General features: G+C 32.0%; 1 protein-coding gene across 1 annotated transcript in view; it reads right to left on the bottom strand.

The window, feature by feature from the left end:
- Nucleotides 1-22,870, bottom strand: part of LOC141529772 (uncharacterized) — a 69,681-nt gene that overhangs the window by 34,738 nt on the left and 12,073 nt on the right. Inside the window, exon 2 of the mRNA XM_074246465.1 lies at nt 19,183-19,215. Coding sequence (XP_074102566.1) covers nt 19,183-19,215 — 33 coding nt within the window. The remainder of the gene's footprint in view (nt 1-19,182; nt 19,216-22,870) is intronic.

Below are 22,870 nucleotides of genomic sequence, written 5' to 3'. Positions count from 1 at the left end.
GTATAGTATAGCGAGCTAAACTCTCCCCAGTCCCTGAAACTGCGGGGACCACACCCTTCCTTAAACATTTTAAACTTTTCTCCTAGTACATTTTATATTAATACGCGACTGTATGACAAAAGCCGTAGTTTGCCTTTACCGTTACGCAATTTTTTTCGTTTCCGTGTAGTGACAGAAGCTTTACACACACTATATCTGACGAAGAGCCAACGTCTCACCCTTTGTTGACGCGCACTTACGATATATTACGAACAAGAGAACCAGAGAAAATATGTATTAATAACAATCATACAGGACTAAAAAAGGTTATGGGTAACTTATACTTATATATTTGCTCTCGGATTATGCTTTTGAGCGGTACCAGCACTCGGAAATCCTCCAACCATTTTGGTATCTACGAATATATATTCTTTCAAAGGTAAGTTTCGAAAAATTTATTTAAATTTGTCCAAAAAAATACAGAAAATATTTATTAAACTGTAGATAAAAAAATAAAAAGTAATAAATGGTTTAAGTATACACATTTTCTTAACGAGCAATCAGTTATGGTGATTATTTTACGATGATATTAATTCATGGTTGCAGTTGATGATCTCAAGAGAAGCTATCACGGTTTCTTTGTCCCTAACAACTTTTACGTGCAATATAATAAAATTGGCGAAACATAATAAAGATGCAGAGAAAAAATTTTAATTTTTTTTTTTTTTTTTTTTTTTTTTTTTTAAATTTTTCAAGGGCTCTAGAGCTATTACTTGATTCAACAGTAGAATTACATATTTAAATAATTTATGTTGTATTTTTTTATATCAACTGATGATTTGTACATATGCTGGAAATTATGCATACACGATGAAAGACGAAACCTAAATACAAATCCACCTTTTACATTGTATGTTAGGAATAGAAATAATAATTCACAGTTTAGATTAACGTGAGACTCATCACGCAAAGAAAAAAAAAATATTTATTTAACCACGTTTCTGTCTATTCATTCGTAATCACAATCAGGTAATCACTTACATACCAGTCTCAGAATAATAAATAATATAACGTTGAGTAGTAAAGCTAGCTTTGACTAATTAATTTGCGCTCTTTAGATATTGTCTTGCTTTATATGATATACATTCATATATATTTATTATTATAACTTCTCAAAGATGTTCCCTTATATTCTCACGGAGATTTTCATTTCCTTACTTATTATAATTTATATTCATTAATATTTAAAACTTCCGTCTCATTTTTTTGCCTTTCCTCTTTTCTCCACATGTATTTTTATTTTAAATTAATCTTTTATACAATCCGATTGTAGATAAAATTATTCATACTGAAAAGTCATGCACATATTGTGTTAGAAAATGTTATAATTTTATTTTGAGTCTTGGAAAAATTTATTTACATGACTTTTATTATTTTTATCATCAATTTTTGCACATAATAAATTTAGTGACATAAAATGGTGTTTAAAATGCAAAACTACCCTCGCCCGATACAGGTCTTAAGTTTTATGATGATATCAAGGATGAAATTCTATTACGAAAAATAAACAAACGAAATAAAAAATGTCGGGTAATAAAAAGCAAACCGGCCATTTTGCGATGCGAAAAGTGAAACAAAAGTGTACATGAAACATGAAGCAATGAAGCAAGTTGGAAATAAACTCGGCACTCTTTGATGATTCCACCTTGAGTCTTATTCAGTCTTATATTATTGAGTATTGAGTCCCCTCTTGGCTACTGCTGGCTACTGCTGGTTAATGCTGGTTACTGCTGGTCGTCTTTCTCGACTGGAGTGATCTTCGCGCTGGTATTACGCAGGATGTAGCAATACTGGACGCACACATTGTCGAGACGGATTGCAATGCATGAAACATATATTGGAAAAAATGTTTAGCAGTTAAAGAGAGTACTGTTGTTTGTTGAGCGAGTACAAGTTTGCCGCTAGGTTGCTGGTGTGGAGGTTTGGGAGGGGTGAATTCGTGTCGCCCGATAACCCGATTGGCGGATGCGCCCGCCAATGCTATTCGCGATAGCTCATGCACAGAGAGCCATCCGTTGAGTGTATGGAGTGTACGGAGTGTACGGATGCGTGCAATACAACCAACTTTCAAGTCCGTACTTGTGAGATGAGATGAAATAAAATGAAATGAGATGATGATCAATAAATAAAATAAAATCCAGATATATACAATGCAATGATCGTCGATCCTCCCGGATGCGAGTCTGAGCCTGGAAATACGAGGGACGCGATGATGATGCTCCGCTCGGACGTCTCGGGACGCGCGGGCGAACAGAACGCATATTCTGATTCCCCGGCGTGCATGCGTAATGCATTATCGGCATCAGGCGAGTCGGACTGCGCCAACCCGGCCCCCGGGGACATCGCGAGAAAAACTGGTAGACCCGAGGACGCGACCAGTCCTCATCTTTCTCTCTTATATTTATATATTTATATATCTATATATATTTTAAAACTGCTTCCCATTCCCATACTCTTTCCTTCTTCATTCTTATTTATTTTGCTCAGTTTGTGGTCTTTCGTTTTCGAATACACTCTACCTCGTCACACGTCACTCGTGTCATTGGCATCTTCTGATTCTAAGGAATATAATCCAAGAGCCATCGATTGGTTTAGAAGAATTATTGCCTCATAAGAATCTCAAAGATTATTCTCCTAAAATACCTCGCCAATTTTTTTATCCTCTCACTCTCCTACCCAGTATTTAAATTTTCTGTTTAGCAATAAGAATTCATTCTGTTAAATTATATTATAAATGCTACATACATTTTGAAAAAAAAAAAAAAAATTATTGCAGTGATAAAAAAATTAACTTAATAAAAGAGAAAAAATTTTGAATCAAGTAGAAAAATATTTTTATTTAAAATGATTAAATTCTTAAAAATGCTCAAGATTTTTTTTTCTTGAATCAAGTTAATTTTTTAGTCAGTTGTAGAGCAATAAATTTGCTTGAATTTACAAGGCATATCACAAGCTGGAAGTCGATTCTTAGAATAACTGTTGTCGACTTGATTCTCGATATATTTCCCGCATAATTTTTTTATCAGTATTAGAATATACATATAAAAAGGACTCGCTATAACCTGTTGGCTGACTAAATGTATATAAGCGATGACTAGTGACTACTAGTAGATAAAACTAATAAGAATGAAATAATAAATAATTCTGGGAATTAGATCTATCGGAAACAAAGTCTATTAGATTAGCAAAACATAACAATTAATGTTACAAAATATGTTTTTTTATTATCAGCAATCATTTAACGAGATTTCCGTGCAGATGCGGAAACGATCGTTGTCGCTGTATAGCCCAGCTCACGTCGTGTCTCATGCGACGTAAAATTAATTACCGTGACGTTTTGTTATGTCAGAGAGTGGAAAAAGGAAAAAAGGAAAAAGACGAAAAATGATATGATTCTATAATGTTATATTCTATAATATAATGTAATGTAAGATATACATAATTAATATCTGAGATTTCCCGGACACGCAATCATCGTGTTGTATTTCTGCATATTCGTAATTATAATTAGAGCTCGAGTTAAGCATCTGATGCTCGCTTGGCGTCATTTTTCCGTTTTTTTTTTTTTTTTTCTTTTTTTTTTTTCATGATAACACGGATAGCTTCCATCAAATGCCGGTAATTAACAATATAAAAATAATTTTATTTATCGCCCTTATTTTTTTTTTTATCGTTTGTTAATATTTTTTATTTTACTATAATTGTTGATCAAATAGGCTATAATTATATTATATTATATTGGGGCCAAAGTGACAGGTATGATAACGAGAGCACGCCTTGATTTTACATGCCCGAGAGTAAATAGTATTATCGCTGAGTAATATCGAACAAATCAAACAGTGCAACAGGTAAACTTTAAGTATTGATAACCTCGATGTAAGACATCGTTACATGTAGAATAAGAATGATTTAAAGGAATTCTTGGTAATGTATAATATAATTATTCAATATTATTTAATTTTTTAGCTTTGAATAAATGAGATGTATCTATCTGGTTGGTAAAATAATATTAATTTTAATTTGAATCGAATTGCTAATTTGGTGAGTGGAGTAAAAGCAAACCCGAGTCGTATCGCGAGATATCAATCAATCCCCAAAAGTGGTTACCCGCTCGCTTATACATGTGTATACAAAATACAAAGCTTAAGTTTTTCCCTTTGTCGTTGGATATTCTATTGGAACTGTATTTCTGATGGATATCGACGTCGTACTTTTTATATTGCACGATACTTTACTCTCTGGGGATCTTCTAATATATAAAAGGATATCCATTAATCGGACTGTCAAATTTCATACATGAATAATATTTATTTATAATCGTATTCCAGGTTAATTTCGAAAACAATGTTATTTTAATTCTCGGAGATGGCAAGTGCAGTTACTGATGAAAAAATATAATTTATTCAACAGCAAAAATTCTTTAGCTAAAGTACGAGTAAATTTTATTTTACTTTAGCTTTAAATTAATTTTTTTATCACAAAGAATTAATAAATTATTAAAAGTATTTTTTGATCAAGAAAAACATAAATTTAAAAACTACTATAATATTCTAAAAATCAATCGAAAATTGCAAAAGACTCTCTCTTCTTTTTTTGTTAATTCGTAGCGTAGCTGGATAAAAACTGTGTGAAAAAGCGTTATTTTAGGGTGAAATCTGACGCTGAGAATTTTTTTATAAACGAGTTCATTCGACCCCAAAATGTCGACAAGGTAATCGAGGACATGGGGTAACTGTCGCAGTAGAGTAGACGCAATCCCGTCAAAAAAAAATACAGGAGCAGGTAAATTTTTTCATGATTTTGAAAGATCACCGTATACATTATAAGCTACTAGAGAAATCTGGATAAAAAACATACCGTAGGGAGAAGAGAGGATGATGCATCCTGCATATTCACTAAATTTTGTAAATCGTCCGCAGGGGGACGGATCGGGGGGACCCTATCAAAAAAATATAAAACGCTGAAAAAAATGGAAAAAAACGTCTATTCAATAAAGTAGTTTAATAAAAAACGTGAAGAAGGATCTCGACAAGGGGTAAGCGTCTGTTTTTCAAGGCAAATCCACCGCGATTCTTTACAAATTTTAAATTTCTAGGTCATGGGAAGGTTTGTCTATGAACCACTCTATGTACTTTACCTCGATCTTGGAAACTGATTTCCTTTATTTCATTTTTTTCATTCTGTCCATCCAAAGACTTCTTTATAAAATTTTTAAAATAAAAATAAAAAACAAAACAAACAATTTTATTCGTTTCGATGAATTGATAAATATCTACAGTAGAATTTTTTATTTTATAATTAATTATTTAATGACATAATTAATTAAAGTAGCGGATTATTTATTATCAGATACCGAGAAATTTATACGAATGGAATTAAAAAAAAAAAAAAAAAAAAAAAAGAAGTTTCTATGAAGTCTTTAGTGATCTTACCATTTGAAGAAACCGGCCTTGTACGAAAGATGTATTGTATATATGTATGCGTTAATCCACAGGCATTTTAAGACGCAACATCTATCTATGTACTCTATAAAAATATCTCGAATAAATATACAACAAATCCTCGGTCTCAGTATATCAAGGGGCGCAGGGGGAAGTATGAAGACACGGAAGGCGCCGAAAGAGAATTAGGGGTGGTTTATTTTTTATTTTTTTCATTCTATCCATTCTTGTATATTATAATATAAATTTATAGGTGTGTGGGTGTGTGTAAGAGTATGTAAGAAGAATTATACGTATGTTAGGCGGGGGATGATGAGTGAATGACAGGACAATGAACCTGGTCTGATGCACGCGTGTGCTTTATGATGATTCAATATATCAGGCCACCGCTTGGTTGCACTTTCAATGCATCAAAACTGGCTCGAATTTCTTCGTACGGAAAGATGCCTTTCTTGAGCTGAGCAAGTACGAGTAATGTCGCCTGAAAATACACCACAAAAAATTCAATGAAGACTACTGAGGAAAAAAGTATAAGGAGGTTCAATTTAGATAAATTTATCGTGATCTTTCCTTTGGGTGTTTTTTAGTTCAGGAAAAGGAGAGTGATGGCGCCAGTGATCGAACTGAGTGTTTGATTTTAAACTTTCGAAGAAAATTTTTTTTTAATTAAATTAATTAATAATTAAAATGATTCTTTTATGAAATCATTATAAAAAAAAATTTGTTTCAAAATATGAAATAATGAGACTAATTTTTTTTCTCGCATAAATTATATGAAGGATTTCTCGTTAAAAGATTGTTTACTTTTATTACTCTAACATAAAGATTCTGATTAATGCAATAACTAAGAAAGTATTGAAATAACACAACATTGTTAATATGAATCACTGAATTTTAATTGTTTTTAAAATAATTTTTTTTCTTTCCAGACAATTAATAAACAGGAATTCTCGCGGACAAATAATGTAGAATGTAACGTAAATAGTGTCGTTGGAAAATTACAATAAACGTTCAATTAGATTCATCAATCATTCGCAGAGATATTTAACACAAGGACATTGAATTTTTTATATTTTATTTTAATAAAAAGATCCACGTTAAACTTTTTGTATTTTGAAACACCGATTTGGGGTGAGTTAAAAAATGATTCACGAGCGGGGCTAAATGTGCGCAGCTGCTAAGTCATTATCGTTACTCTCAACTCGAAACTCCTAACTCTTGCAGTTACACGTTACAGTATTAAAAAAAGTATAAAAAATTTAAACCCGACATACACCATGGTACATCCCAAGTTGACCATTAAAACTATCTCCGTATCAGTTTGATTGCACATTATTCAAAATAACGCGTCTTTTTTTTTTTTTTTTTTTTGCTAAAAAAAATTCTACTATTCTTTAATTTTTTATCGACTCAATTTATTTTGAATTCATCAAAAGTTTGCTTTTTAAAAAATTTATTTCTAGATTTGTCGAGCAGTGTAAAATAATTGACAATTAAAAAGTAATTAGAACAAAAATAAAAAAAAAAATACAGTAGCGATAAAAATATTTAAAAATTAAATAATTATTATAGTTATCAGAAGAATTCGTAGAAGCGAAAAAAAAACCCAGAGTTTTTTTTTTTTTTTTTTTTTGTCAACTTTTATATTAGCCAGGAGCCAAGTGTGTGCAGCGAACACTCGAGTTTAGATCTACCAGACTACATCCACGATGGATAATCTAATAAAGGGGTTGCGACGACCACCGCCCTCGCTTCCGTGCCCTTCATTCACTTGGTCGTTCGCGAGCAGACCGAGAGTGTCTTGTCTCGACTCCCTAATACACGCCCCGTATGATTCTAAGGCAAATATTACCCTAAAAGATTTCCGTCGAAAAGGACCAATTCGAAGAGTAGAAGGAGGAGGAGACGAGGGTGGAAATACCGATTAAATTACTTTTATTTATTTATTTTTTATCAGTAAAATAGCCCGACTACTTTGTCGAGTTAAATTTCTCAATCAAATTACGGTTTATGTTTTTTTATATAAAAGTTAACAGCAGTAATGTGACAATTGTCATTTAAAATAGCGGACCGGGTACAGGAGACTGCTTTGGAGTCTCGACTCGGCCAATGGCGAAACACAATCCAGTGTTTGGATTGCCCAGTAAATGGCACAGTACAACACCCTCTGCTCTACAACTTCTTGAGAACTGGGCTCAAGATGTGTAATTGAATTGGCTCTCTCCCTTTCATTTTTTTACTCTCATATTCTTTTATTTTATTTTTCTAATAGTCTCAATAATTAAAAAAAAAAATTGAACAGTTTTTTGAAAATTTTGAATTTTGAGAGGAAAAATAAAAAATATTGGATATTATATTATAAAAGAAATAATTTTAATAGAAAAAGGATGGAATCAAATAATGGTTGGATGTATTAGACTAAATGGATTGTGAGGAAAACCTTAACTCGGATCCTTGCTCGGATGAGAAAGAAAGTCGAGAAGTATTAGTAGGAAGAGGGTAAAGAGGATGAGGAGGAAAAGAGGGAGCCATTTACGAAGTGAATAGAAAGAGAGTTCTCCAGCTCCTGATCGAGGTTTTTTTCCTTTTTCTCTTTTGCTCCCAACTCTCGTCTTTCGTCTTTCGTCTTTGAGCCCTGACTACATCGACCGCTAGAGTACTCCGCATTTTAAAGGGAAAATTTCCGTTTGTTCATCCCCTTGTCCCCGAAAACTCTTGTCCCCTTGTCCAGCTTCTTTAGATTATTCTACGACTGAACGCGTGTACCAGCTCGAACGGAAAATAACCGGGCATTTTGCTCCTGGCAGGTTCCGCTATCCACAACACACGTATGCTCTCGGGTAAATTTTTTTTATTCGTTGCCAACCATTTTGTGTGTCCCACCGACGAATTATCCGACCAGAGTAATCTTCTATTCCTATTCTCAGATCCAAACAAATAAGATCATTAGCTTATCAAATCATATTAATATTAATTCACTTAATTCGGGCGATGTTTACTTCGATCTTTTATTTATGTTCATTATTTGGAAAAATTCAACGTTAAATTTCAATCGGAAATTTTGTAAAAGGAGGAAAATAAAATTGGTAAAGGGTACTGCTGAAATACGAACGACAGAATATAAACAAACGACTCTTCATCAGACGTTTCAGGCGCTTGTTTGCTTCCGAATTCACTTGTACAAAGAATAAAACGATTGAGAAAAAAAAAAATAATCTAAAGAAACCAAACGTGATGTCCCTTCTGCAATTCTAGACTTTTCAAGTTTTTCCCTATACTTTTATTTTATTTTATTTTATTTTATTTTTTTTTCAAGCTTTTCTTTGAACTCCTGCATTTTTTGTTTGTTCAACTCATTTTATCACACGTATACACTAAATCCAAGAGGCGTTAATTTTATTTACTTGAATTATTACATTATGTATTTACTATTGCTGAATTTTATCAAAAAACTACTTCTTCTTTCCAAGATTATTGAAGATAACTTTTAAATTATTGACTGTATGCTCCGATAATTTTCAGTTGTTTCAAGCTTGAATTTCAGAGTTAAAAATCAATATATTTATTGAAATTTATCAGCATAATACATTGTAATGGCTCCTTGTTACGCACGAGTGCTTAAAAGTGCTTCTGTGAATAATGTGGAGCAATTATACCTACGTTTTTTTTTGTTTTTAATTTTACGCCGATAAAGTAATGATAATTACCTCTTTAAAATCGTAACAAAGTAAAGAAATTATCATAATTATTTGAGAAACAAAATGATTTAACATCGTGTTTTAGACAGCTGCGATTATTTGAACCGCACGATCGTTATTTAATTAGATCTTTCATAGAGAGCTTAGGTGTTGAGCATAAATCATATTGAATTAACTTTCCAATAACCCAACACACCTGTTAAATGTATTTCTACTGTTTTTATCAGCAATGTCATAATAAATATACTGTTACGTATAATAATAATTGAGTTTATAAGTACTTGGGTTTTTTTTTTTTTTTTCTTTTTTTTATCAAAATACAAAAGCAAAATAATCGTGTTGTTTATTTTAAAATTTTTAAATTCCAGATCATTAGTAAATTACTTTAGAAATAAAAGCGAAGTCGAATGTTTTTTCGAATTTAAAATAAATTTAAAATTTAGCGACTATTATTGAGTATGGAAATTATATTTTCAAAGCACTTGAACAACATATCACAAAACAGACCGCTTTGGCATGAAACGAACTTATCAATAATAATGATAATAATAAATAAACTGACGTGAAATAGAAAATAAAAATACAAGAAATAAGAAAGATTATGTATGCATGAAACCGATTAGTAATTATCGTAATTACAAAAGTTTAAATGTACTAAATAAATCCAGCACGTGATATCTTAAACTTTGCATGTCTTGGATATTTACTTGGAGTTATTTCTCATAATTTATCCTAATAATTATCTGAATTTCCTCTCAACTCAGCAAACGGAGCAGCACATTGTTGGGAGATCATTTTAAGAGATACAATATATAATTCAAAATATATAATTTGCAAGTAGGCTTGTACGTTATATAGGAGTATTATAAACACAAGAGTGAGATCATTCTCACTCTTGGACGTCTCAATAATATACCAGGATGCGAAAGTACAAGTAGTAAAGCTCTATATTGAGATTGAGAATAACTTTTGAATGGCCAAGCTCAAGTAAAGGTACTCTTCCTCTCTTCTTGTGATATATGACTCTTAAATCATAAGCTAAAAGAGGAGATCCAACAAACGTTTAACCATAACATCACACATGTTATATGTTATATACAGCATCCTCCTCCTTGTACCTTTAAGTATGCTCCGTACTACAAACTCTGTAGTACTGCAAACATATCAATCTGAGGGAAGGAATATGCATCTAAATGAATCCATTTATTTAAAAACTCGTCAATCATAATTCGTGATCATTATAAAAAGATAAAAAATATATATAAATATAGCCATTACTAAATGACAGCATGTCTTTTAATAGTTTTTAAAAATACTCCAAACAATTTTTATTGATTTTTATTTGTCGTCATTATAAATAATTTAGGTAAACCCCGAGCGTGTTATTTAAACACGCCGTTTTAAAGATAATTTAATTTGATTTTTGTTTTGATAAAAAATTTATCTTATTCACAATGTTTCAAGAAATTAATCATTTTAATGACTTATGACCACGTTAATTTGAATTATTATATGCTTTAAAGGGTAAAATGCTTCAAAGAATAAAATTTTTTACCTTGTTGTAATTTAAAATTGAATAAGATAAATTTTTTTATCAAAATTATATTGAAATAAAATAATAATGTTTTACTTTTATTTCATAATAGAAGATGTATAATAATTCCTATTTATTACATAGATATTTACACTATAATGTAACACAGTAATTAGTATCAGAAAAATACAGAGAATAAAAATTGTTCTTGCTTGAAAACAAGTCAGGTCATAGAATGTATCTGATCTGGATTGAAATAAAAAATATTATTGAGACCATAAATAAAAATTCTCCGAAATGGTGTTTCATTTAGCCCCCGATAGACGGTCTTTTGGTCCCATATACATACCAGTGGCCAAAGAACAAAGTAATTATATAAAAATAAAATTGATATAATTAAGTATAATAAAATAAAATAAAATGAATAAAGTTAGTATTAATTTAGAGTAAAAATTCATCAAAGGCATTTGATATATAATTATCTTTTTATGGTTTGGAGAGACTATACCATCATTGGACGTTGGACATGCGTTCAAAAAAGGATTGGACAGCGCAGTTGCGATAAAAGACAACAAGAACATACAAATATTCTTCCGTTGTTGTGTTGCCCGCCGACGACGTGGCGCGGGCCCACAAGACAAGCCATGAATGTTTAGCGGTACGATTAAAACGTTTCCCGGGCCTGAAATCGCATTGGGACGAATGCCGATCGATCCTTTATCTCCAGCAGAATGCCGAGGACTCACGTTTGATTTATACCGCGCTCCTCTTTTTACTATTTAGCTCACCAGCAAAGTAATACTCTCGATTGAGAGTTACTTGTTCTCATATCACACAAATGATAACACGTTTTTTAAAAACTAATAAATATTATTTCTAATCATCTCTCTAATTAATGGCTCATATCATATACTACAATTCTGATTAGTAATTGAATTGAAAAACAACTATAGTTGTCCAAGACAACTATCAATCTATTTAATAACACACCAGATACAAGATAATCATTATTGTTATAGTTTAATTTTTAATTACTTTTAAATGATCTACCGGAAGTCGGTTCAAAACATGATCTAATATCCATCCAATCAAGTGTCAGAGAACGTTAGAAAAATTCTCACAACTATTTCTCGAGTCGTTCAGAGCCCCGGTAACTGCAGCTTCGCCATATAATACTCCAGTCTCCAGTCCAGTTACAGAAAGTTAAAGAAAAAAAAAAAAAAAAAAACAAGGAAATAATTATTAAAATAAAAAAAAAGAGTTGAATTCCTTCTTACTAGTTGAAAGACTGGCCACTGGGCAATGATAGAACTATTCTTTAATATTTAATAGAATAAATAATAATGAGTTACAAAATTATTTTATTAAATGGTTGTATCAGTGTGGTGGGGATTGCACATTGCCAATAGAGTGGGTGGCCGAGTAGTATCGATGAAAAAGAATCCCGAAGAATGTTAAAAATAAAATATAACAACAATAAATAAATAAATAAATAAATAAATAAAGAAGAGGATAAGAGGATGAGAGAAGCTGATGGAAGCGAGTGGGAGGCAACGCGAGAAATTACCATATAGCAGCGTGACTTGGTACTCTGCACGCCTCATCTGAATAAATATCGTATTATAATTAAAAGAATCGTTAGATTCATAAATCAATGGCTCTTAGTTTATATATCAGAGTTCTCTATAATATGTACCACGCGGCGAAGGGCCCAACCGCCCGCCGTGGGGGGTCCTTCTATGCTAATGGCGCCCTCTCACGAAGATATCGCGGTTTTACTGGCGTTACATGAACGTGAATGTGTGGAAAGACTCGTCTACGTCCGTCCCTGACCTACCCCCGATACCCGATACCCCCTGATACCCGATACCCCCTGATACCCGATACCCGACGCTCGATGCTCTCTTGGGTCTTGCTCGGATCTCAGATGTTGCCGACCGCGAACGCTTATCAATTTGTTACGGATACTGTTTGCTAAATCAAATCAAAGGCTCAAGCGGGGGGCAATAAATAATACTGTTTAATATGTGCCTACGTCGAGTAACTCTCGATTCTTTACTCTTTAGTGGCTGTCGTATCTTAGGGGGCCTCATGCTCTCCCTCATCCATCGATGCCTCTTTATCTTTATATACAACATATACATGCATCTATTAAATTATTATTTTTATATTTTTATTGTTTGTTGATGTTTAAAAAGCGGATTTTATCGAGCAGCAGCGAGCGAGAGTACACGCGTTTACATCCAGACATTATTGGCCTATCGATCATTATACTTCGACGCTTGAGCTTGGCTCATACACCATTTAATCTATTGGAATTGGATGTCGATCCTACCAGACTACAAGACACACTGTGAGATGTTGTCTGCGGTAACTGCGAACTAACGACCCAGCGCTTCTGATTCATTAAATATTTATTTATTTATTTTATTATTCATTTTTAATGTAATTCAAAATTTTTTTTTAAATTGTAATTTTTGTAGTGTTTATATCGAGGACCAGAAATAAAGATAAAGATAAAGATAAAGATCCATCTGAGAGTTTGGGAACAAAGAAAATGTGCGCGCAGTAGTTTGGATGAGTCGAGCGTATTATAATACATAATAATAAAGAGCGGCGCTGAGAGCGCATCCGGCAATTGGCAGTGTCTGGTAAGCGCACGGGACAAATTAACATGGACCGCGGCGTGATTAACAAAGGACGATACAAATTAGATTAAATCGCCTGAAGCTGGGCGGCATCACCAACTCCGATATAAAAGCGACTCCATTCGTATGATGATACAGCTTGATTAATAGACAAACGTCATGCAATCTTTAAATGTAATCTGTCGTTACGGACAAATGAAACGTGGCCTATCAATCCTCCACCAAGAATTAGATCTTTTGTGTGCTGTTGTTATTATCGTACTTACCAATTATTTTTCAGATGATTGGGCATTAAACCGTATTATCATTTTTTCACCAATTACCAGGATAAAAAAATTTCCTTGATTGGATTTTACAAAGCGGTAATTAAATAACTATAAAAATTATAATCATATGTGGGCTCAAATGGATTATACATATATATTTAAAACACCGGACACCCGCACAGTAGGAACAGAAGATAAGTCAAGGCCTTAAGAACACACCCCGTACCCACCATACGAACTATCTGCTCGCTGCATGGACCAGCCGATGATGTATTTAATTATAGATAATTATTAGTTATATATTATAGGAGGTATGATGCATTTCAGATCGACGGCCTGCCGTTTAATTGATCATCTTTAAGAGCTGATTTGTGAGTCTGTTTCTGCATACATTAATAAATAAAATAACATTTAGATATTAGGAATATAATGAGAATCTCTGTTGATAATAAATAGCCGATTGAGCGAGTGATGAGGAGATTGTTAACCGATGGGCAATCGTTTTGCAAGATATCGTTAGGCCCGATCGTCTATTACATTATTATTACACCGGAATATTATTGAGACGTAGTTTCACCACGTCGAGATCACCGGGCGTATTAAAATCTTAAACTGGCTTATATGCGCGGATAGGATAAAGGATCAGAATCGGGATCGGAGAATCCAATTCTCCCGTATACTCATCGCTGGTTATGCTATCTATATATATATATATAATATAATATACGAAAGCCGCAACCGCATTGACTTTTATAGTTTTTATTTTAATTCTACAAGCCTCATGCCGCCAACTTTAGTCTCAATTCTCTATACCCGATCCTCAAAGATCCTCAAAGATCCTCAAAGATCCTCAAAGATGCAGATCCGACACGAAACATCATTAATAGTCATTTGCCGGATCACCGATTCCTGTAATCGTTTAGTTTGTAAGAGACTCCTTTCTTAGATCTCCCGTCTCTCTCACATTAATAATGTAATCTCTCTTGCTTCTTAAAGCTCCTTCGTTTTCTTTTTTCAGCTCATTATCAAAACCACAACACACATCCGCGATTTACCGTCTCCGAAATCTCCCCAAGGGTTAATTTGACTATCGAATTAATCATTCCTCCTCTTGACGTTATTATTGTCGGAGTAAAAAATAAAAAAGTGAGTAATTAAATGCGAAACTTGTATGCATCATTGATTTGTTCTCTCAATTAGGTTAAGCTTAAGGCTGTGCTCCAGATTAATGCGATGGAGAGATTGTCCGTTTGGTTTGCGTCGTCATCATCTGTCTGTGGGAATACAAAGACAGCCGACAATTCCATGGCTGTACGCTATATATATATATATATATATATATATATATATATATATATATATATATATATATATATATATATATATATATATATATATGTGTGTATAATAATATAATGCATGTACATGGCATATCAGGGTGCCTGCCGAAGGAGCAGGAGCTGAAAAAGTGGCTATGCTAAATAATAGGCCTCCTTCTCGCATAGTTCATTCATGATTCCGGATTCAGTATTCCTTTTAGAGAAGGGCAGACGTTGTCGTGTTCCAATGTATATATATGGCTACTAACTTTATAATATTCCCTCGAGATAAACTCAAGACTTAGCTCCAGACTCTCAAGACTCAAAGCTCGACTCTGAATTTTATTCAGAAAACTACTGTTTTATGTCCAAGTTTTTCTTTTGTATTAATCCATAGTTTCTGAGATTTGTGCGCTGTTGACCAATATTTATTCTAATCACTAATTTTATTTTTTTTTTTTTTAATTTAATAACAAAGAAAGAAAAAATTTTTTTATCCAACTCTGGACTTGCGATAAGGTTTAAATATATTTATCTTTCGAAATCGAGTGGGTAGTAAAATTACCGAGAGAAAATAACAAAGGAAGGGACGAATTTTTTTTTAGCTATTAGTGTACTAGTATATAGTTTTCCCTTTTTTTTTTTTTTTTTTTTTTTTTTTTTTTTAAATTGAGGGTAAGTGAGTAGTCTTAATGGCCCGAGTTGGGTGAATGGTCATACGGCCATTACCTTTATTATTCTCGAAAGGTAGGAAAGATGACATCGTACCTCGTAACCTCGGTCAGGTAGCATTAAAACATTCAGACGTAAAGAGTGAACGGCTGAATTGAACATTGCTCTCGCGGATAAGATAGTCTTGTTTGTGTTTATATCTGTAAAATTCTTACTGAAAAAATGTAAATTTAAATAGTTTATTTGAAAATAGTAAAGTCGGTTTTTGGTTTTGAGACGATATATAGATCGATGTTATATATATTATAAGATAAAAAGGAGGCTGAGATGAAGAAGAGTAAAGAGAAGTTGATAGTTGTATGTCCTTTAGACGACACTGGCGTTAACGTTTTTTCAAAGCTTCTGTATACACATCAGACGTGCTTCAGATGCCAGTCAAGAGTTCTCCGAAGTCGAGAACGAGCAACCGGGCTCTAAAAAAGATAGAATTGTAACGGCTTCAACCACCGGTACTTGCATTTTAATTTTTTATCTAAATTAAGACTCATGATTATCCGATGTATGTACATATTAAAATCCCTCGGACATATTTTGTTAATTTATCTTGTTTAAAGTCTACAACAACAAATATTCTTACTTCCGTTAGCTTTTTTATCAATACAAACGACGCTATCTTAAAATCAGATTGACGTTTTATGTAATTCAAAACTTTTATCGATTATATATGTATAATTAAGATCTCTTGCTATATTTGTCTATTGTAATAACTAATACTAATAACATTTTAATAATATCATTTTATCGAATTCTATGTCGCTTATTAGTTTTTCTTATTTTTAAAAAATAGTTATAATTATAACAGCTTTATTATTATAGTTATTACTCTGACAAAAAATAATACTTGATTCAAGAGAACAATTATTGACGGAAAAAAAATTATTTTAAATTGATATTAAAATAAGAAACTTGATTTTGTAATAAATAAAAATTAAAATAATTCTCATACTTGAAACATATAAATATTTTTCTTGTACCTCTGAAGAAACTATTTTTTTGCTTAACTTCTAGTTGATGTAATGTTCCCAGCATTCTTCCACTTCCACTTACACGGTACGGAGCTCTTAAAGAGTCTTGCATAGATAATGAAGCTATAGCAAAAAATAACCGCTAACGGGTTTATATGCACACCATCGAACAAACTTGGAAATTTTTTTCAATCTCATCACCATATTAAACTAAACTATTTTTATCTTTTACTTTTTATTTTTCTATCTTTCTCTATCCATCTATCGATCATTACATCATTTCCTGTTCACAAATGCTCGCAACAATTATTGTAATTCTAAAACAAAATATATGTATTATAATTTATAACATAACGTCCATCTATAATCAACTCGATACAGAACACTGTGTTTTCGAACTCATTACAATAATTTATTTTATTTTTAATTAATCGAATGAGAATACATAACCGTTAAGTTAACTCAAGCTCATGACCATTAATTAATTAAGCCGCCAAATAATAAATAAATAAATAATTAAAATAAAGTAGAGTTATTATATGTACAAGAGTAAGCAAATGAAAGAAAGAAAGCTAAAAAAATAATTGAATGGTTGAAGGTTGATCGGTAATGTCCAGGTGCGAAAGGACGTCACTTCCTCTAATTTCTCGAGTCGATACGTCGTGAATGCAAAGTACCTTGTACTTGTACGATTCTCCTTGTATAAGCCGTCGACCGCCGGGTAGGAAAGAGTCCCTGCCAGGTAGTCGCTAGTCAGATGAGAGAATGATGCTGATGATGGTATTAGTGATGTTCATGTTGATGTTACAATACACGTGTTGGTGGATGAACAAGATGAAGGGAGAGAGCCTCGGAGGATCAGACCAGAGAAAGATAAAGATAAATCATAATAATACCGAGAGGGAACAAAAGAGTAAGAGTAAGACGCATAGCAAGTGAGGACGTGAGGAAGAGTAAAGGCTCCAGGCGAGGTCACCCACCGCCCCCACCTAACTCCATACCCTTATTAACCGCGGCCGGGGGCGGGACACACTGTAATGAGCATCCAAGAGGTGCTCAACTTCAACACGTCGATACTTGAACATTTTATTCTTGGCTCATTATTGATATTGATATTGATATTAATATTGATATCAAATAAAATCTCATCGAGATTTACGGGGTCTGCATCATCATGATGCTCCCAAGATATCAAAAGCTGCTGATGTTGATGTCTTGTAAATCTGGTCGGATGAATGAGTAGCTGGTCAGACACAGGGAATAAGAAATCAGGCTGTTGGTTGGTGGTTGTCGAGCAAGACACCCGCTAGATGATCGAGCGATGTTATTTTAAGTTTTCCGTAGGGGTTTGTTGGCTGCCTCTTGCCCTAATCGGCTGTCAGCCCTCCTATGTGGCTTATGTATTTCTCATATCATCATATCTGTATCTAAACCAGAGCCAGATAACCCGCAAGCACTCGCGAGTGAACAGACCCCCTGTAGACAGCACCACCACTCTCCCTTTCCCTTTTTTTTTACATCTAACTCGACGAATTCATACCCCAGAGCTTGAGAGGGTGGATTCAAAACGCTTTACACTCTTATAACTTGGACCTGTTGATTCACCCCTAAGGTATACATACTCTAAACCAGAAGTTTAAATTTTTACAAGGGCTTTAACACCCTTTTTGTTGTTCACTACAGACAAGACGCGATTGATGACTTCAGACCACACTCAACGATCTCTTGTTTTATTTTTTATTTTTATTGTTTTTATTGTACCTGCTGCCATTCATTGTATTGTTAATTATGCTGAGAGTAATTACTAGGTTTAGATACGGTCAAAAGAGCTTCTGGCGAACTGTTATGTCGTCAAGGAACAGTTGATAAAATTCTCAATTCGAAAATTTAATGACTTTTATATTATTTTTAATAATTATAATAATAATAATAAAAACACCACCGGATATAAAGAGAGTTTTTGCAACCCTCGGCGTCTACCTTCTCCATTACTCGGTATCTAAATGAAGATGAATCGTTTCTTGGATCATGAGCCGGGAATTCATATCATTCTGCAGCAGCAAGGACATTTAGTCTGTTAAAAAATGTAAAACGCTAAATGCGCGATGTGAAATGAAATTCGACACAGGAAAGACCAAAATAAAATTTTATAATTCTAGCTTGGTATATTTCCGAGGTAATTTATCATATTCACGCAAATTTTTTAAAGATAATATTTTTTGCCCGGTGGTCGCTCGTTGATGACGATACGCCTCGGATAACTTCATAGAATATGATCGTAAAAAAGAGACTGCTCAGGGGAAACAAAGGACACACCGCTAACGTTTTTACTAACTTTTGAAGCCACTTCAAGGATACATCTTGCTGAGAGAATGTTTCGTAATGGTTATAGTTTGTTATAAACGCTTTTAAATTATATGCATTGTTATACATTTTAATTGTAATTGCTTATTTACTCTCTTACTTCCCCCGTCTAATTGCCGATAAACAATAAGATTATTTTTTTTTTTTTTTAACAATAAATAGGTTTAAAAACTCACCGTAAGATCTATCTACGATAGTATCACAGGAATCTGAAACAAATGATTATTTTTTATTAGTTTTTATTCATAAATTATTATTCAAACTTTCGATGAAATCCCATAAAAATATATATTATTTATTATTTTATTTTATTTTATGATAATTCACATTTTCTATTTGATAAATTCTTTGAAAAAATAAACTCACTGGTAATAAACAATAATTGACATGAAATCACAATGAGTTACATGATTTACGAGCGCTATTTTGTTATTATTATTTATTTGCGGTATGCAAAAGTTATATATAAATTTCGTAACCATATAAATATTAATATGAGTAGGTATTATCGATTAAACAAAGTTATCTAAGCAATTGATACTGAGAATTCTTTATTCAGGGAGAATAAGCGTGGTAATTGTTTGATATTTGTTGGGAAAATATTTAAGTACTCGGTTCTGTTGTACTGTAACAAAAGTAACAACAAGATAAGAGAGGAAGGTACGCAGTATAGGCACATCAGTTGTCATAAATGCTTGATGAAATCTCCGACAGTGCACAGCGTGCTAATGGCCTCATTAGATATTACAGCACCTGCAGGAGTCGAGGCACGATTAACTCCTCACTCTTAGCATGCACAATTTATTTTGTCAAGTGAAATTTCATTTTATCATTTTATTTATCATCTAAATCAAAATAATATTAATTTATTCAATTATTTTAAAATTTTAATTAATACGTTTATAAAAAATTTTTGAACTGAGCAATCGTTTTTGGTTTGGATTAATTTTACTTAATCAAAAAAAATTTTTTTTTATTCACGATAATTTTTTTTTCATAAAATCAAGAGTGAAATTATTAAAATTCTCAATAAAAAATTAATTATATACGACTTGGGTAAATAAAAAATAATTTTTTTCGATGAATGAATATTTAGTTACATCTTAATATATAAGTAAATATATTTACATATAGGTATACGGTGATATTTAAATATTTTCCATGAATTGAGAGTGACCACCACGAATCTTAATGTGAAATATACCGGATTGAGAAGTGCGAATAGAGGCCAACGATAGACAATAAATATTAAACAACTTTCCACCTGTCGTCTTACGTTTCACTTCCCTCTACAATAATATATATACTTAACAGCGTACGCGTTTAAACGATTGTTCTTCCTGTATTTAAAATTTAACAATGCAGTGTATATCTATATCTACAATAATAATGTTTTAAGGTATAATCGCACGACACTGAGCTGAAATAAAAATTCAGCAGTTCCTGCTTGAAACAACTCGATAAAATAACTGCTTTAAATTCGTTAATGCTTCTTCTAAATAATTAACTTGCGATAACAACGACACACTAAAACATCTTAACCATTTACCTGATAGACCTATAGCCTGTAACTTAATAATTATACGGTAAAAAAATAAGTTTTATCTTGGCTTTAATTACTAATCGAATAGAAAAGATTATTAAATTAAGGTTATTAGGAACAAAAAAAAAAAAAAAAAAAAAAAAAAAAATAAAATAAAAGAGAAGAGTCAGTAATTGACAAGACTCGAATTATATTCCAAAATAATCATTACAATCGATACATTTGTTATTTTTGAAATAAAATTAGTGATCTATAATAAATGATTTTTTTTTAATTTAATGCTTTGTCCGAAATATTTTTCAAGTTCCTGATAAAAATCTAAAAATAAATCATTATAGTTGGTGATGCTCATTATTACTTTTGATACTACGATGTTAAAAAAATATGAATTAAAAAAAAATAGTATAAAATACTTCTCCTGTGAATTATTTTATTGTCTTGAATTAATAGAACGTCTAATACCTATCTCATAAGCTGTAACATAACTTGAGGCAATAAATACATTAACAGTTCTTTCATATAAATTACTGCACACACCCGTCTTGACTAAATTAGTTTTTTATTCGATTTACAAATTTGATAAATCATTTATTAAGCTTACTATTATTATTATTATGATTGTTATTATTATTAAAAATATTTAGAACACACAAATTTTTATAATTAATTTAAAATAAAATTTTGCAAATAATTTTGAAGCTCAGTTATAAATCTTGAGTAAAAAATTTATTTATATTTTAAATTTAAATTTTGAATTTCGATTAAATTGAACGTTTGATAAAGTGTAAATCGATTGAGTTTCAATAAGTCGACAAGAGTTGATTACTAAGTAGCCAACACGCATAAGAAGTTGGCCATGACTCGTTTCCCTGATTCAATTTACATACTGGGATAACTTTAATTCAACATTTATTTACAGAGAGTTTGAAAAAAAATTTTTGTACAAAATTTATCTTATTGAAACAAAATAAATCTACCATCAATTAAGATAAGAAAATACGTCACGTAATAAAAAATGAATCAGTGAAATAAATAGATAATATTTGTTTGAAGTAAAAATTGTGAATAAATGAAAGAATGAATGAAGGTTTATCAATAATTAAGAATTAACGCGAATCCTCGAGCTGCGGAAGCGCGTGAATAACTTTGAGAGTGAATCACTGTTATCTAAGAACGTGTGGGTTTTGCATAAAATATGAATATAAGCTGTAATAAATGAGTTTATACGTGTGGTGGGTACAATTCTTCCGAGTGAGAATTATATAGAGAGCGAATAGCTGAGAGTTGTTTGGCTAAATAAAGACTAAAAGAGTAAGAGTGTATGAGGATGTTGTGCGTGTAAAGGTATAACTATACACACAATTTAAGTGAGTGCAAAAGTGGCAGGAAGAAAAGGAAATGGCAAAAATAAAAGAGGAGCAGAGAGATGACTGAGGCTGAAGATGAGGCCTCGGTTGTAAACTCAACGGTTGCCGCCCCGACAAAAAACCCAAATTGCCCAAAATAAGAGTTACGTAGTCGTATAGCCAAAGGAAAAAGAACCACCGACTGTTGCTGCTTAAAAATATTATTATGAATTATGAATTATAATAAATAATAATACAAAAAGTTGATTTTATTATTTTTATATATATATATATATATATATATATATATATATATATATATATATATATTTTTTTTTTTTTTTTTTTTATTGGAAAATGTCGAAATGAATCGATTATAAAAAAATTTAGTATGGTAATTTAGGTATTGAGGTGTTGCCAATTATTGTTGCAAATAGCAACAAAAATAAATATTGATAAAGGTTAAAGAAGGATATATTAGTTGGATAGTAAGTGTGTATAAATATAAATGAGTTTCTCGATGATTCATAAAATACTATGTAAGAGCATGTATACGGCATGGTATGTGCGAGATATCACAATAGCTGAAGCTGAGGAATCAAACTAGCCTATTAAGACTAGCGCTGAATTATAATGTGGTTACAGTACGCGTGTTTAGCTCACCAACATAACAGTCAGAGAGGGAGATTACAATATACATCTGTATTGTTGATTGATAAAGTTGTGTGAGTGTACTAAAGTAATGTACGATGTTGTATTTGGTTGTGTGTACACTAGTGGTTGCGACACTACCCGGCGAGCTGAATAAATTATAGCTTATGGCTTTGCAAGAGCAACGTTCTCCCTTATATTGTCTCTCCGCTGGCTAGTCATCAAGACTCTCGGAGATCATTTGAATATTCTCATCATAAATTTATTTATTGATTTATTTTCTATAAATAGACGGTCTAATCATTTTAATTGATAACTTTTACA

This window comes from Cotesia typhae, unplaced genomic scaffold (genome assembly GCF_013202065.1).
Source record: "Cotesia typhae breed Kobodo isofemale line unplaced genomic scaffold, CoteBio_Ctyphae contig_48, whole genome shotgun sequence".
Taxonomy (NCBI): domain Eukaryota; kingdom Metazoa; phylum Arthropoda; class Insecta; order Hymenoptera; family Braconidae; genus Cotesia; species Cotesia typhae.
Note: the sequence above shows the minus strand (reverse complement) of the source record. Positions and strands in the feature narration are given on the sequence as shown.